Source organism: Rhinatrema bivittatum, chromosome 2 (genome assembly GCF_901001135.1).
Source record: "Rhinatrema bivittatum chromosome 2, aRhiBiv1.1, whole genome shotgun sequence".
Classification (NCBI taxonomy): domain Eukaryota; kingdom Metazoa; phylum Chordata; class Amphibia; order Gymnophiona; family Rhinatrematidae; genus Rhinatrema; species Rhinatrema bivittatum.
The window spans coordinates 525147940-525164000 of record NC_042616.1 but is presented as its reverse complement, the minus strand read 5'-3'; the positions used below and the strand labels follow the sequence as shown (position 1 = coordinate 525164000).

The window sequence follows — 16061 nt, the reverse complement described above, 5'->3', positions numbered from 1 at the left end:
AAGCCTAAATATCGCCAAAATACATTTCACATTTTTCCTAAATAACTAAGAAATAGAACACATTCTAGACCAGCAGGGAGTAAGCAAAGCTTTAGATCCTGTTCCATCCATTCAAATCGGTTAACATACACACATAAATATCCTGGTCTGTCCAACCAAGCAGTTCTTGAACTAGTGAAAGTAATGAGACAACTACTCTGCCAGCCAGTGTCAGACACACACAAATGTTCAGTCACACAAACAGATTTATAGATTGCAGAAACTTATATACATTGATACACACTCTCTTTCTCAGACACTTTCTCACAGACACACAGATAAACCCAGACACTGAAAGCGAGAGTCTGTGTGTGTGTGTCAGAGACAGACACCCACACACGCACTCTCCCTCTGACACCGTTATGTATAAGTATGTGTCTCTCTCTCTGTGTGACACCCACAGACACTCTTAACACGCTACTGTTGTGCTGCTGCTTATGTGCTCATACAGTGCATGCCCCAATCCTAGCACTACCGCATCATAGTTAAAATTTCTGGCTTGCTGCCAGCCCTTCCTCATTCTGCAGCAGTCTCCTCCTTTTCCAATCCCACTCTGAGACTTGCTGGTTCCACAGCTAACTGCTCCTCTCACAGCTCAATCCAGTCACCTCAGACAGAAGCCTCTCCAATGCTACACAGGTACTTCCTCCAGGCTCACTCTCTCCCCTCCTGTGCCTGTAGCCTGCCTCCACTTCTCCACCACCCTCCTACCATTCTAGTGCAGTCCCATTGACTGCAGGCTACACAGTCTGCAGTTTTTATGGTTCCCCAGGCTTGAATCTGGCTACCTCCTCCAGGGGATAGGGAATCAGAAGTGATCCATACTTTTCCCTGGGCTTTTAAAAAGAAAAAAACTTAAGCCCTGCCCAAGACGAGGGAGCGGCACTAACCCAGCTCCAGATGGGAATCCTGCTTTCTCTTGTGGAACCAGTGCAGCCAAGGCTAGTGCAAGGGTAATTTGTAATAGATTTTATATGAAAAGGAACATTCAAAGTACAGTCTTCTAAGGTAAAAATATCATGTACAATGCATATTATTTATATGCACTACTATGGCACCAACCAGAAAACTCTGCAAAAAAGCCACCTGCAGCCTTATGGTATTACAGCTTATTGTAACGGGTGTTGGGTATGGGCTCGGCCCTCAGAAAGCTTTGAGTAAATTGAATTACAATATAGTAAACCTCCCATATGAAAACAGCACTAACTGCCAGCACTTAAACAGTAATAACTCTTTGAAAAGGCAACATTGCAAATATTACATCAGACCCTAAAACACCAATACACCTGCTATTAGGAAAACAGAACAAGCCAAGCTGTTACAGATCCCTGCACAGAAAGTACACGCCAGAGTTCCCTCTAAGCTGAGTCTGTAAGTGATTGCTTATACATTTTAGGGCAGTGCTCACAGCTGATGAAAAGAACATCCAATGATTACTAACATATACATTTTTTTTAAATTTCCTAAACATCAATAAAATATTTCAAACTAGCAGACACACCAAACAACATCCAGTAGTTAAAATTAAAGCTAAAATAAATCCCCACTTCTCTGTACCTGGGAATTTTAAAATCCAGTCACCCTGAGATTGTCATGGATTAGTAAAGGGTGGGAGATATGCACAAACTTTCTTATCTGTCTAACAAAATGTTCATTGTCATACAAACTCCTTTATATTCTCTCTCAACATATGCTCACTAGATCACATGCTTTCTCTTGTACATGCTCAATGGCTCACATGCTCTCTCTCACAGACATGCTAACTGTATCCCACACTGATTCTCTTGTTCACACATTTGCTCTCTTATATACATGCTCACACACATGTTCACTGACTCCTTCTTGCTCATACATATTCTCACTGGCTCAATCGCTCTTTTACACTCACACTCAGGCCCACTGGCTCAAATAGCCCTCTTGCTTAAACTTATACTCATTGGCTCACTTGTTCTCTCTTGCTCACAAACATGCTCTGGTAACCACAACAAGCACAACAGTATTATGCATGCAACAATGGAAAAACAGAATCATAATCACTCCTCACAAAACATCAAGCAATAAAATCAAGAGATATAACACATTCATAATATTAAAACAATGAAAAGAATAAATATGTCAAAATAGCCAACAAACACAGGGGGCCCAATATTCAAAACGTGTTCAGTGCTACTGAGCTACTTATGCATAACTTATGCAGCTAAGGAGCAATATTCGGTCTTGGCCGCATAAGTTAACTGGCCATGTTAGATGGTAATAACATATATGGCTAAGTACAAATATATATGCATATCTTTTAGCGACATAGCTGTGCCGCTGAATGTACCATGTAATTTAGCCCGATAAGTTATATCCGCCTAAGTTACTTAATTGGCCATCTTTCAATATTGGGTCCTTAATGATTTAAAAAGTCACAAATTTGTTGTAATATTTCCTAAACACCAATAAAATATTTTAAAACAGCAGACACATGAAATAACACATGCAAGCTCTTTCTCTTATACAAACGCACACTCTCCTCTCTGGCATCTTCCTTTCTTCTGGGCCTTGGATGCGCCAACGATACTCCTTATTTAGTGCCGGAGGGGATGTGGGAGGTGATGGCCCTGCTACCACCAGATGCGTCTTTCTGCTGACTTCGGGCCGTAGGCCTTTCTTCTGGCTGTGGCGGATTGGGCTCTGTTGTGGCCCCGCTGAAACCTCCCTCAGGCCACGATGGGTTGGATTCCGTTCTGGCCCTGCTGAGACCTCCTTCGGGCCGTGATAGGTTGGGCTTGTTCCATGGCTTGTTCCAAAGGGCTTGTTCCATGGCTGTATCTCAGCAGAAGCTGAGATGAAGACCATGTGACCAGTGCGGCCAGCCTGATAGGCCAATCTGCCCCTGCTGATTCCTGTTTCTGAACTAACTCTACAGATGGCTGACTCATGAGCTGAATGCTGAGATGGCATCTGAGCGCCGTACGTCTGCTGCCAAAACCCGTAGATTAGGCGAAAGAGCTACGCAGGGCACACAGTAGTTTTACCCACTCTGTCCTAGATTAAACTTTGGGCCAATTCGCTTGAAAAAATGCAAGCCGGACTAACCAGTCATCATTTGTAAGCCTTCTGGTTTTGATCCAAGACTGGTTTAGAAATCCAGACCAAAATTCAGAATCGGGAAGCAATCCAACATCCATAATCAATCATAACATAAATATACATGGAATTCACACACAAATAAAATCAGGATTTAAAAACAAAGTATTAAAAACCCATTATAAACTGCTAGTTATCCCCATAACTCTACTCAAACGCCTGTTGAAACAAAAAGGCTTTTTTTTTTTTTGGCTATCGTATGGTTTACATGACAGGACAAATATAAGGACTGGATCGCCCCTGTACCACTGAGTTGACTTTTAGGTAGGAAGGGGGTAGCGGTTAGGGGTGGGGGTCCAGTGACCATCCTAGACTTCCAGGAACTAATTTGTTTGATAGGCAGGTCCAGGGGAGGGGTGCTGCCGGGGAGGGGGTGTTTTTGGTTGGGGTGGATGTTTTTTTTTTGTTTTTTTGTTTTTTTTAACAAATAGGTGGGGGTTAGGGAAGGAGAAAAGCGTCCCTGCACAATTTAAAATCTTTTAAAAAAAACGTTTTGACTCCGTGCCACCTAAATGGGTGAGGGTCTGCACAGACCCCCAGAGGGAATTGGCCTTTTGAGGAGATGTAATTATTTTAGGGCCCTGTCCGGGGACATCGGGATGCACTTTAGCATTCCTGTTGTCCCTTTGAAAAAATAACAATGGTACACCTCCTTGAAATGCGATAAAATGATGGGACTGATTTTTATTTGCATTGTATTGCCTATGCATTAACTGCTTTGCATGCATGCAAAGCAGCTACTTATAATAGGGATTGGATATTTGTTTTAAAAAAAGTGTGATGATATGAATATCGCACGATATGGCTATATTGAGGATATCACATATATCAAACACTATACCCGTATTACGTTTTTACAACAATATTTTATTATTACATTTTTAAAAATTAGACATAAACATAGTTTATATTAGAGATGTGAATCGTGTCCTCGATCGTCTTAACGATCGATTTCGGCTGGGAGGGGGAGGGAATCGTATTGTTGCCGTTTGGGTGTGTAAACTATCGTGAAAAATCGTTAAAATCGTGAGCCGGCACACTAAACCCCCCTAAAACCCACCCCGACCCTTTAAATTAAATCCCCCACCCTCCCGAACCCCCCCCAAATGCTTTAAATTACCTGGGGATCCGGCGGTGGTCCAGAACGGCGGCGGTCCGGAACAGCCCCCTCAATAGAATCGTGTTGTCTTCAGCCGGCGCCATTTTTCAAAATGGCCGCCGCAAAATGGCGGCGGCCATAGACAAAAACGATTCGACGGAGGAGGTCGTTCCGGACCCCCGCTGGACTTTTGGCAAGTCTTGTGGGGGTCAGGAGGCCCCCCCAAGCTGGCCAAAAGTTTCCTGGGAGTCCAGCGGGGTTCCGGGAGCGATTTCTCGCCGCGAATCGTTTTTGTACGGAAAATGGCGCCGGCAGGAGATCGACTGCAGGAGGTCGTTCAGCGGGGGTTCCGGATGAATCAGTCTTTGTAGGCATATTTTATTTATTTATATTCCGGTTTTTTTCAGGCACTTCAAAGCAGATTACGTTCTCTGTTGGCAGCGTGGAGGGCACTAATAGAAATTATATGCTGGCTCTTCCACCTGTAAACCTGAAATATCTTTGCAGAGATAGTGAGAGATACTCTCTCTTTTTTTTTTTGCTAAAATCTCCTGAATACCTGATTTTATGCCAGTGACTATACAGGGACTGGGCTCCAGGATGCAACCTCTAGAGGCCAAAAAAAAAAAAATGAGGATAATACAGCCCAGAATTCCATAATATATTTCTCAGTTTCATTCTGTTTTATTCCTTTTGTCATATTCTATTAGACTGATATGATCTCACGCTTTATTGGAGTGATGTGCTAGGGCCTGGGAAAGGCTCAGGCTTGGAAGAGATATCACTAGCCATCCTCAGCCAACAAGGGGCTCTTTGCAGCCTGAGGACGGTAGAAAGACAAAAAAAACAGGAAAAAGACTGAAAAAAAAAACCCAACCCCAAAACATTTTCGTTCTCTCCTGCCAATGGTATGTTGACATGCTGCCAACAGGAGAGCGATTATGTTTTTATTTCCTTGGTAAGAATATTGCTTTAAAGAACTATATAATCACGTACCTGGGGAGCTGGGATTTTGTATCCTTATTAGAAAAGCAGTACTTTTTTTTTTTTTTTTACATTTTTTAATGAACTTGTTAACTGCGCTACTGGGAGCTCAGCTTCCGACACGACTGCACACACATGACTCCTGCAGTAAGTTCCCACTGTCACAGCACCGTTAGACCCAAGTACATTGACAAAGGACTAATCATGGCTTACCACGGGCAGGTTCTGTCTTGGAAAAGCAGATAACATTTGACAAATAGATAAGCGGTCTTGGTGCTCTCGTAGGGTAACGTTCTTAACAAAATCATGTGTGCCCTTGAAGTGCAGCCGGAAATCTCATCATTTTGTACCCAATAAAGTGCACATAAAAATGCTTAATCTCTTTAATTCCACACTGTACTGATCTAACAAAAAAAAAAAAAATGGGGAACAGACTTTCAAAATGATTTTTGAAATGGTTGTGACAAGTGTTTAACTTTTGAGATGCAGATAATATTGCATGACCTGTATTCTTGTGCTGTTCTCTTGTAGCACACCGAGCTTTGGAATTTTTCAGCCAGCGGGATGAAGGAAGAGTTGATTACAGAGAGGTATGAAACTTGCCCTGGGGTTTCCGGAGCCCTGCCATCCAGCCATATCGAAGCAGCCGATTGTGACTCGATTCAGGCACTGCCGATCATTTTCCAGTCCAAGTGGAGAGAGTTTTCACTCTTGGAACTGGAAACAAAAGAGAGCTATTGTGATGCTACAGGAAAACACAAATTAATGGTTAACTTGATCAAGATTCGGTCTCAGAATGCTAGAGTAAGAGACCCGTATCCACTGTGTGCAGTGCAATATTTCAAAGAAGCGCATGGCAAGTAGGAACCATAAGCCTCTATCACTTCTGATTTCTCCTTTTAAAAAAATGTTTTGGTAGTTTCTTCCTGCTTGCTTGGAGCTGGCCTCTGCTGGTACTATGGCACCAGGGGCGGAATGCAGGAAAATATCAGCCCAGGGGATTTTTTTCAAAATCAGTCCATGGAGAATATGTCTGACGTCCTTGTGCTTTCCAGGCAGGTGCGTTTCAGCAGTTCCCAAAAGCATGGCAAACTGACCTGGAGCCTGACAGAACTAAAGCAAAATATCTCCAACATATATTTCACGTTTCTTCCTAAATAACTAAATAATGGAGCACACCCAAGACAAAGGGTGAGCAAGCACAGCTGCAGGCTCCATTCCATTCATGCAATCAGTTGCGCCCTCCCACTCCCCAAATTGGGTTACATTTCATATGTATACATAGATATCCTGGATTCCTAATCTAGTAGTAAAGTCACTTGCCAACCAAACAGCTCTTGAACCAAGAAGTGAGACAACCACCCTGCCAGCCACTCTGTCTTTCATATAAAAAAACCTACTCAGACACACTCTTTGTCTCTTACTCTAACATTCTGAGACTGAATCTTGACCAAGTTAACCATTAATTTGTGTTTTCCTGTAGCATCACAATAGCTCTCTTTTGTTTCCAGCTCCAAGAGTGAAAACTCTCCACTTGGACCGGAAAATGATCGGCAGTACCTGAATCGAGTTTTCACTCTTGGAGCTGTGAAGTCTGAGAAGTATGTGGGTCTCTTTCTCTGCCACAAAAGCACCCAACGCACATTCTCTCTCTGTGTGCAGATGTGTCTTGACTGTGTCAAGTAGGAACCATAACCCGTGTGTGCGTAAGTCTTTCTTCGTCACAGAAATAAAAAGACCCACCCCCACATACACACTCAGATACAAAGGACCAGATATTTAAAGCTATATAGCGGCCACTGAATATCCAGTTATCTATCTGGCTAACTTAGAAAAATGGTTAGCTTTTAAATATCTACCCCAAAGTGTGTGTGTGTGTGTGTGTATGTTTCTCTCTGGGACACAGAAAGATGTCTCAGCTTGCACTCTCTGACACCCACATTCTGTCGTGCTCACACAGTGAGTGGCCCTGCCGCATCATTATGTAAAGTTGTTTTGCTCGGCACTCCCCACTCTCCAGAAGATTCACTGGTTCCACAGCCAACTGCCCCTTTCAGAGGTGAGCCCAGAAGACAGTAAGCCTCCCCGACATTGTACAGCCACTTCCTCTTGCTTCACCCCACTCTTTTCTGTAACTATAGCTTGCCTCCACTTCTCCTTGCCCCCACCTTCACTGCATTCCCTTTGACTGGCTGCTACAGAGACTGCTGCTTTTATGGTTCTTCAGGCTCTGCACTGCCTACCTACTCTTATGGAGATGGGGGGACAAGGAGTGATCTATGTTGTTCCAGGTCTTATAAAAAGAAAAATTAAGCCCTGACCGAGACCGAGGAGAGTCACGGATTCCAAAGAAGCTCGGCTCCACAATCCTGCTTTCCCATGTAGCGCCCAGTGCAGCCAGGGCTGGTACAAGGGTATTAGGTGTCGTAGGTAATTCTTACATCCTGAACTTCCCAGCCCCTCCCTCTGCACACGTAATTAAACATTATGCATTTATGACAATAGATTTTACATCAAAAAGGATACAATGTAAGTACTGTCTTATGAGATAAAAATATCACTCACAACAAGTACATTACAATTTCCTGCACTGCTGTAGTGCCAACCAGAAAACTCAGTGAAAAAAAATGACACTTGGATTCAATATTGTATTTGGCCTATTCTAACACATGTTGGGTGTGGGCTCGGCTCTCAGAAAGCCTTGAGTAAACTAAATTACAATTACTATATAGTAACCCTCCCATAGCAAAACAGCACTAAATACCAGCGCTCAAACAATGACAATCCTACACCAGGCCCTAAAACACCAATACACCTTCTATTAGGAAAACAGAACAAACCAGGCTGCCACAGATTCCCACACAAAAAATGTACACGTTAGCAGAATACCTCACCTTGGACACACATGCAGTACATAGAAAGACCCTCACCAAACACAGAATAAGGAGACCATAAAGTATAAAAAGTAATGTGTGGACAAAAACTGAACTGAAAACTGCAAGAAGCCAGACTCTGAAAGCAGTGGAACAAAGGAAAAACAGAAACATCACCATTCCTCATAAAACATCAAACAATGAAATTAAGAAATATAAATCATCAGTAATAAAAAAACCATACTAAAAAATACTAAATATTTCAAAACAACTGATGAATAGAACATCCAATAAATAAAAACTCCTAAAAATTTAAAAAAAATTTTCAAACCTTGGGCTGCGAGTGCTGCCTCCACAGCATCCCCTGTCCTGACTGTTCCACGGAGCAGAAGAGTGAACTGGAAATCCAACCCAGGTCTCTTGCATGGCAGAGAATGGAAACACATTTTGCTTTTACTTATTTCTGGAACGCTGAGCTGCTTTTCTGCAATTCCTCTACAGCCATGCTTGGAACAAATGATTTTACATACACTGGATCTGATTAGCCTGTACTGATTTATATATGCATCAGCTAATGTACATGGCAGACTGATATTTAAGACGCTGTTTAAACATGACTGCTTCCAAAATAAAAGGCAAGCTGAGCTAGTCCTGGTGTTACTCCACTGCATCTATGAACTTGTACTCTTTCCTTTCTTTCCTGAGGTGGTTTTTTTTTGTTAATTCATATCTTTTCAGCATGACGGCTTCAACTTCTCATTTCTGGATTTCTGGCTCAGAGAGAACTCGGATACCATAAGCCTGCATATGTGGTATCCAGGATTTATCCCAGTTTTCTCTTCTTCCTCAGTCTAACCATCATTGTAACATTCTTTGACCAAATGGCACAGACCAGGACTCCCTCCAGAATTCAGTAGACGCGTGCTCTGTGGCTATCTGGAAAGGTAACACAGAAGCACAATCGGATGGACTCCCTTCCTCCATCTCTTGGGGCTGTGAATATGTTGCCTCTGTAATGGTCCTGGCTTTGATCAACTGCGTCTTCTGCATGGCCATTGTCACTGAGACCTTGGGCCAGCATCTTGATGCCCTAGGCGAACCTTGGGTCATTCACCTCCCCTTGCCCGCCTTAACTACTGGCGGCAGAGGTTCCAGCACAGCGCTCCCTTTGATGGTAGCAGCTCTGGTACAGCACCCTCTAGACCTCAGGCTGGCAGGATTTTGCCTCCCCCCTAAATCTTGGCACTTTAGGCAACCACCTAATTTGCCTAAAGGAAGCACCGGCCCTGACTGGAAGTAGAAGCCAATTGATGCAGTGGGCTAAAACCAGGACTGGCTCAGCCTGTCTCTGAAGATCATTTGCCATACTTCATTCAGATCTTGCTGATTTTGTTTAACTACTTGCTTACGTTGTAAGAACAACAAATACCAAAGGGGAGCTGTTGATGGGATTTCGATAACAACTTAAGGAATGGAATGTTTAAGGAGTGATTTTCCAAGGGCTCGCATAAAAAAAACTGGGAAAAAATGCAAGCAAGTCACACCAATTTTCCAAATGGATTTAATGTGCATAAATCCGCTTTGAAAAGGATCCCAGCAAAAAAGCCCTGCGCCAGATATGCTTCCTGAAACGTCCGCACAGATTTTCCCTGAAAATTTACCCTCACGCTTTTTAAAATGCAAAAATATGTGCATACGTTTGAACCCCACCCCTGGGAACGCTTCCATTCAATCCAGGTAAACTTGCATGGAAGCTTAGCCGCAGGTCGGGCAGGTAGGTCTGAGAAAAGGACCATTTCTGTTCACAAACCACTGGTTCATCTGCAGAAGTTCCTTTGAAAATGCCCTTTCCTGCATGTCAGTGCAGGATGCGGATTATTAATTGCCATGCGGACTTTTGAAAGCACACAGTGGGCGATGGGCACGGTGTATGCATGAATGCGATTGGCTTAGAGCAATGGTTATTTTCAAAAGAGTTGCCGTGGTGGTGCATGGTAGAGACTTATGTGGAGCACTCCTACTGGATGCAAATATACCTCGTGCACGTTGCTAGCGGATGTTCTGAAAGTCAGACCGGCTGGCTCCTGCAGACCTGGTTGAGAATCACTGGACTAGAAGAGTGGTGTACAGGACAGATCGGCGTACTCTTATCCATTCATTTAACACGTGAGATAGCCTGAGGAGCGTCCTGTTGTAAGGCTGCCAGGTTGTTGGTGGGTAAATCTGGCACTCAGTTTGTATTAGGTCTGGTGGAGACTATCCAGGAAAATCTGTTTAACAATCTCGTGTTACAGTAGGTGACTTTCTTCGATACCTGTAAGAAACACATCCTTTATTGTAGAATTTAGAATTCCAGAAGGGATTTTAGAATCATTTACAGCTGTGGCCCGGATAAGAGATTATGACACTGCTGAGTAGCATTCGAGCTACCTGACATGCGGTGGTTAGGGGAATTACTGGCACCTTTCCTACTCCAGCTTGGAAATGTTGTCATTGTCTAGCTCTCCATCTCTCTTCCATTGCGATCACCAACATTGTGTGTGTGTGTGTGTGTGTGTGTGTGTCTCTCTCTCTCTCTCCTGTGCCTGTCTTCCTTCTTCCTTGTTTTCCATTTCAGTTATTTCTTCCTTCATCTGTCTGTATCTCATGTAAGTGTATTGTATCTTCATTACTTTTCCTTCCTTCGCTCTGTCTCTTTCTATTATACTCCTCGAAGTCTCCTAAATGTTGCCAATTATCTTTGTCAAGAGACTCCATTTAATAAAATCAGCAAAGTTCTGGAAATCCCCAAGATGGCTGTTATGTCCCATCTCTTTTTTTTTCTCCTCCTGCTCTCCCTTGTCAACTTCTGCTGCCTTCTCCCCTTTCTCTAACTCCTGCTCTTCCACCTCTTCCTCCCCCTCCTCCTGCGTTTTCCTCTCTTCCCTCCTGCTCGTGTCACCACTGTCTTACCTCTGGGTAGCTGGCACTATGAACTGCACTGCCTTCCAGTGTGGAGGGAAGACGGCCCCCGCCCCGGGTCACTGCTTGTCCCAGTCTTTCCTGGAGCCGGGGAAGGCAGGAGGAGCCACCATCTTCTCTGGGATTGATTGGCCCAGTCCTTCTTGGAGTGGGAAAGGAGGGTATTGAGTTGAGAGGACTATCGGGGACAGAGCACAGTCAAGGACGCTGCTCCAGAATTGGGGACAGTTCTTGAAAATGAGGACATCTGGGATAATCTTATATTGTTCACTAGCGCATCTCTGCTTATATTAAATGAAAATGCATTATTCTCTTGTTACTTTATTGGACACAGCACAGCTGCCGACTCACCAGGAGATGCCTGCGGCGGAGTTGCTACGCTCTTGCCCTCCTAAGAATCGCCAGGCAGTGGCCTGACCCAGCGTGCAGCTTCACCTTCCTCTCTGGCTTTAAATTTATTCAGCGCAGCCGTCTGCAGCCCCCGTGCGGCTGCTTCCGCTGCCACGCCATGGGTCCCACTGAGTTTCCCGTAAACCCTTGCCCTAAAGTAACTAAAACTAACAGTGCAAGGTAAAGGGGACAGTTGTCGGGCTGCAAGCCTGTTGGTAGTTAGAGAATGAAGTTAAGTGAAAACTAAGGCCAAGCAGAAAGGACTGTACGTGTCACTGTGACGTGGCTATGAGAGGCTAAATCGGCTAAAAAAAAAAAAAAAAAAAGAGATTAAGTAGAAATAAAGGTAACAAAGAGAAGGGAGACACCCAGAGAAAAGAGATGGTGAGAGAGACCTATGCGGGTGTGTTTCATCTGCTTCCTTGCTTGAGGTAACTTGATTAACCTTTGTGCTGTTGTTTTTCTTTCCCACAGCTGTTGCTAAAACACCAGGATGCGTACCAGGCTGGAAGTGTGTATCCCGATGCCTTCTACCCTGGTCTCTGTAAGAATGGTACAAAAAGAGAACATCTGCAAATCAAAATATTATGGGTTTTATTAACATCACTGGGCCCCCTTCCCCATCCCTCATTTGTTTACTGAAGCCCAGGGTAGCTAAATATTAACAGAACACTAAAAGTAAATCAAATATATGTTGAAAGAAGTCCACATAAACCTCAGTGCTGACCAGGGTCCTGTGAAGCAATCATTTACCCAGTTATAGCAAATTAATTGAAAGACCCTGGCAGGGAATTTCTAAAGCCTTGGGCAAAAGATGTGCCATTTGAAAAACGTGCAAGCAAATTGACTTGCAGGCCTTTTGCAGTTTTGTTTTTTTTTGCCTGATCCTTAAATGTGGCTCTCAATATAAGGTGAATTTTAAAAGCCTGATTTGTGCATTAATTGGAGGATGCGCGCAGAGGTCGAGCTGGCGCGTGCCGACCTTATTTTAAAAATGCCCAGGTGCGTGCATGAAACCCACTGTTCACACATCTCAAACATTTTCCAAAAGGAGCAGGGCATGGGTGTTTTGGGATGTGGCTGAGATGTGCACTTAAGTACTTGTGCACCTAGGTGTGTGTGCCCAGGTCCAGTGGCGCGCATAAGTTTGCTTCTGCTAGGGTGAAGGTGTAAGTTAAAAAATAAAAACTAGCCATAACTGCCGTGATATAAGGGTCTGGGGTAACTGACGGTTGTGTAGGTTATCAAACCAGAGGGATTTGGAGGATCTAATTGTTAACTGGGAGAATTGTTGGATGGAACTGGTTAAACTGGTGATGGCGAGGGTGTGCGCCCCTTGTAAAATCTCCCGCCTGGTGTGGTAGAAGCGGGATTTGCATGTCCACTTATAATTAAGCACACATGTCTGCACGCATGGCTGCAATTCTCAGTGCCGGCCGATGCAGACACGTCAAAATGTGCCCCTGCAACGATTTGGAAGTTTACCTTCTGTTTGTATGGTGTATTCAGTCTTCCAGGTAATCTGCTTCTCTGGTGTAATATGCCGAATCAGAGTTCTCTCTGCCAGAGGAAAACTGAATTGAGCTTTAAAAAATAAATATATAAATATATGTGTCTATATGTATTGTGTGAATACTAGCTGCAACCTGTTGCAGTTCAGCAGAGAATATTTATTTATTTAAAATATTTATATTCTTCCTATAGCAGACCAGCTATGCTAGGCAGATTACATCAACCTCCTTCCCTCAACCTGCACCAGGCCTCCTTTCCGCCCTCCTGCCTCTGCAGTTGCGGGAGTCCTATTCCTGACTGTCCTGCTGCCTCCCTCCAATCCCGTGGCTAAGTTGTGTGTGTCCCTTCGTGGCTTCATTTGGGTCCCCTGCGGCTTTTCCTCAGAGTGTGTGCTGTATGGATCATGGAGTGCCCCCTAGCTGTCAGAGTCGGTGAAGCACCAACAGACAGAGATACCATGGTTTTGCTAAGCATAGGGATGGTAATTTTAGAATGAGTGCATGGGCATCCAAATAATTTTAGAATGAGTGCATGGGCACACGAGCGCTCATACACTGTAAATTTAAATCAAGCGCGCATTTATGCGTATATGAGTTAAAATTCGCCTACCATGCATGTGTGTGCGGTTACTCGAGCAAACGTATTTTGCGTATCTTCCTTAAGGCTTTGTTAGGGCTTTTTAACGCACGCAGGGAAACAGATTTTTAAAACATGCTCGCTTGAAGGCCATTCCCAGTTTTACTACTTAGCCCACCAGTTTGCTCATTCTGTCTCAAGGTCATCCAGATCCGTCTGGCTCTTCAGCCTGCACACCTCCAGTTTACCCAAACCCCTCACCTGGTCATTTTAGGGCTAAACAGATAGTTATGCAACCTTTCACCAGGAGCAGAAGTAAACCTGTGTGGCTAGCAAACTGCTGCACGCTGCGGCCGGCGGTTTAAAAATATGTATTTACATGCGTGACTGTTGGCCCCGCCCCGGAACACCCATGGCCCAACCCAACTCCACTCCAATTCTGTCCCTTTTTTTTTTTTTTTGCTCAAGCGGGCACGCATACGTGCGTGCTTTGCGGCTTTTAAAATACATGTTGCTCACCCGTGGCCCAGATACATATATGGGCCTTTTAGCATGAGCAACGCTTTTGAAATTCACCCTATTGTGTATATATTGGTATATGTTTGATATATCTGTGTCTCTTATCATATCCCCTATCTGCATAAATGGCTTTTGAAATTGTGTTCCCCAAGTTAAAAAAAAACCTCACTATAGATTTCGATGGTATTTGTATCCTCTTGCCCCCAGAACTCTGATCTAGGAAGTAGAGTGTCCACAGTGATGCATTTTTAGGGCCAAACAGCAGGCATCAGTAAAACCAACAGGTTGCTCCATCTCAATCCAGCCTCCACCATTGTCCACCCGGGTGGTTCCATCAACTTTAACATTGGCTTGGTACCAGTGAAATATTCAGGAATTTTCTCTTCCATCCATTAACAAAATACGGGCTGAGAAAAAATGGTGTAAACTTTGTCATGTGGAGCTTGCTTACAGATCTGGTATTTCCCTGTACATACTCAGATCAGTTCAGAGTCCTGGGCTTTGCCTCCCTTCCAGCAGATGGAGACAGAGAAGTTTTAACAGACTCCGTCCTATACCCCTGAGGTGCCACCTAGAGTCTGTCAGTATTTCTCTGTCTCCAGCAGATGGTGGAGGTGCAAAACCTTTATTCTGGGTTTGGTGATAGGTTTTTAGTTTGTTGGTATTCGTTCCTTCGGGAATTTTAAAAAGGCATGGATTTAGTAAAAAAAAAAACCCAAGCAAAAACAAAGAGAGAAGATATCTCTTTAAGCCTCCCAGGGGGTTGCTAGGTCCTGGTGGGGCCACCCCCCCTGGTAGCAGAGGCTCTGGAGCAGAAGGTTGGGAGCCCTGTAACTGCCCGCGGCTGAGGGTGATACCAGGGAGCTCAGTTCACTCATCCTCTGAAGATCTGCACACAGGAAAAAAAAAACAATGCTGAGGTGATTTATTTAATTTTTGAGCTGGCCTAGCGGTCTCTTTCGGCCCTCCTTCCTTCCGACGCCGTTTTCACCATCCTTTCCAGTTCCTATGAGCTCCCGGGGGCTTGTCTTGGTCACGCTGGTTCTTTTTTTGGGCCCCGATCCTAATTTAGCTCGGGGATCATGCCACATGGTGCGGCCCCCGGGCCGGAGTTTGCACTGGGTGCTTGTCAGGAGGGGAAGGCTCTTCGGGGAAGCCGATTCCGGTGAAATAGCAACTCTAGAGCAAGCAGGGACCCTGGGAGGGCAGAATTGCTGCGGCAGCCTCAGGATCCTTTTCTCCTCAGCACAGGTACTGAAGCCTTACTGCGAAAGTTCAGGGAGCAGGAGAAGGCTGCCCTGGGGGAGGGGAGCTCCCCGCCACCTCTTTTGCCACGTCTTATGTCCTGCTGCCCCTGGGGGCAGCAGGACATAAGACGCGGATGAAGGGGAGTCTCCTCTGCAAGCCCCTGGTGAGGGACTGGATGCAGATCAGGATTACCAGCTCCAGCCGGCCAAGCCAGTGGGCGCACCTCTAGTGGAGGGAAATGATCCCAAAGTGGTCCGCCTGTTCAGAAGGGATGAACTTGGTCCACTTATCCCGGCCATTCTGGAGGAACTGGGCATTGAGGTTCCTCCGGAGGACTCACGGTTTGGGGCTATGGATCCGGAGATGGTGGGGCTCAGGGGTCCAGCTCAATCCTTTCCGTTTCATATGTCAGTTACAGATCTTTTGTTTAAGGAGTGGGACACTTCAGACCTTGGTTTAAAGGTAAGACGGGCTATGGACATGTTATACCCGCTTCTGGAGGAAGCACTGGACCTCCATAAAGTCCCTAAGGTGGACACCACGGTCTCAGCAGTAACCAAGAAAACCACCATCCCGGTAACAGGAGCCACTGCCCTGAAGGATTTGCAGGACCACAAATTGGAGTTGCAACTTAAAAAGATTTTTGAGGTTTCCACCCTAGGAGTCCGGGCCGCTATGTATAGCAGTTTCGCGCTATGAGCCAGTCTCCTCTGGTTGCAGGATTTGCA

The 16061-nt window shown here is 44.7% G+C and overlaps 1 protein-coding gene across 1 annotated transcript in view; it reads left to right on the top strand.

The window, feature by feature from the left end:
- The window catches only part of GPLD1 (glycosylphosphatidylinositol specific phospholipase D1), a 106417-nt gene that overhangs the window by 2101 nt on the left and 88255 nt on the right, over positions 1–16061 (top strand). Inside the window, exons 2-3 of the mRNA XM_029590769.1 lie at positions 5786–5844; positions 11953–12031. Of these exons, the coding sequence (XP_029446629.1) occupies positions 5786–5844; positions 11953–12031 (138 nt within the window). The remainder of the gene's footprint in view (positions 1–5785; positions 5845–11952; positions 12032–16061) is intronic.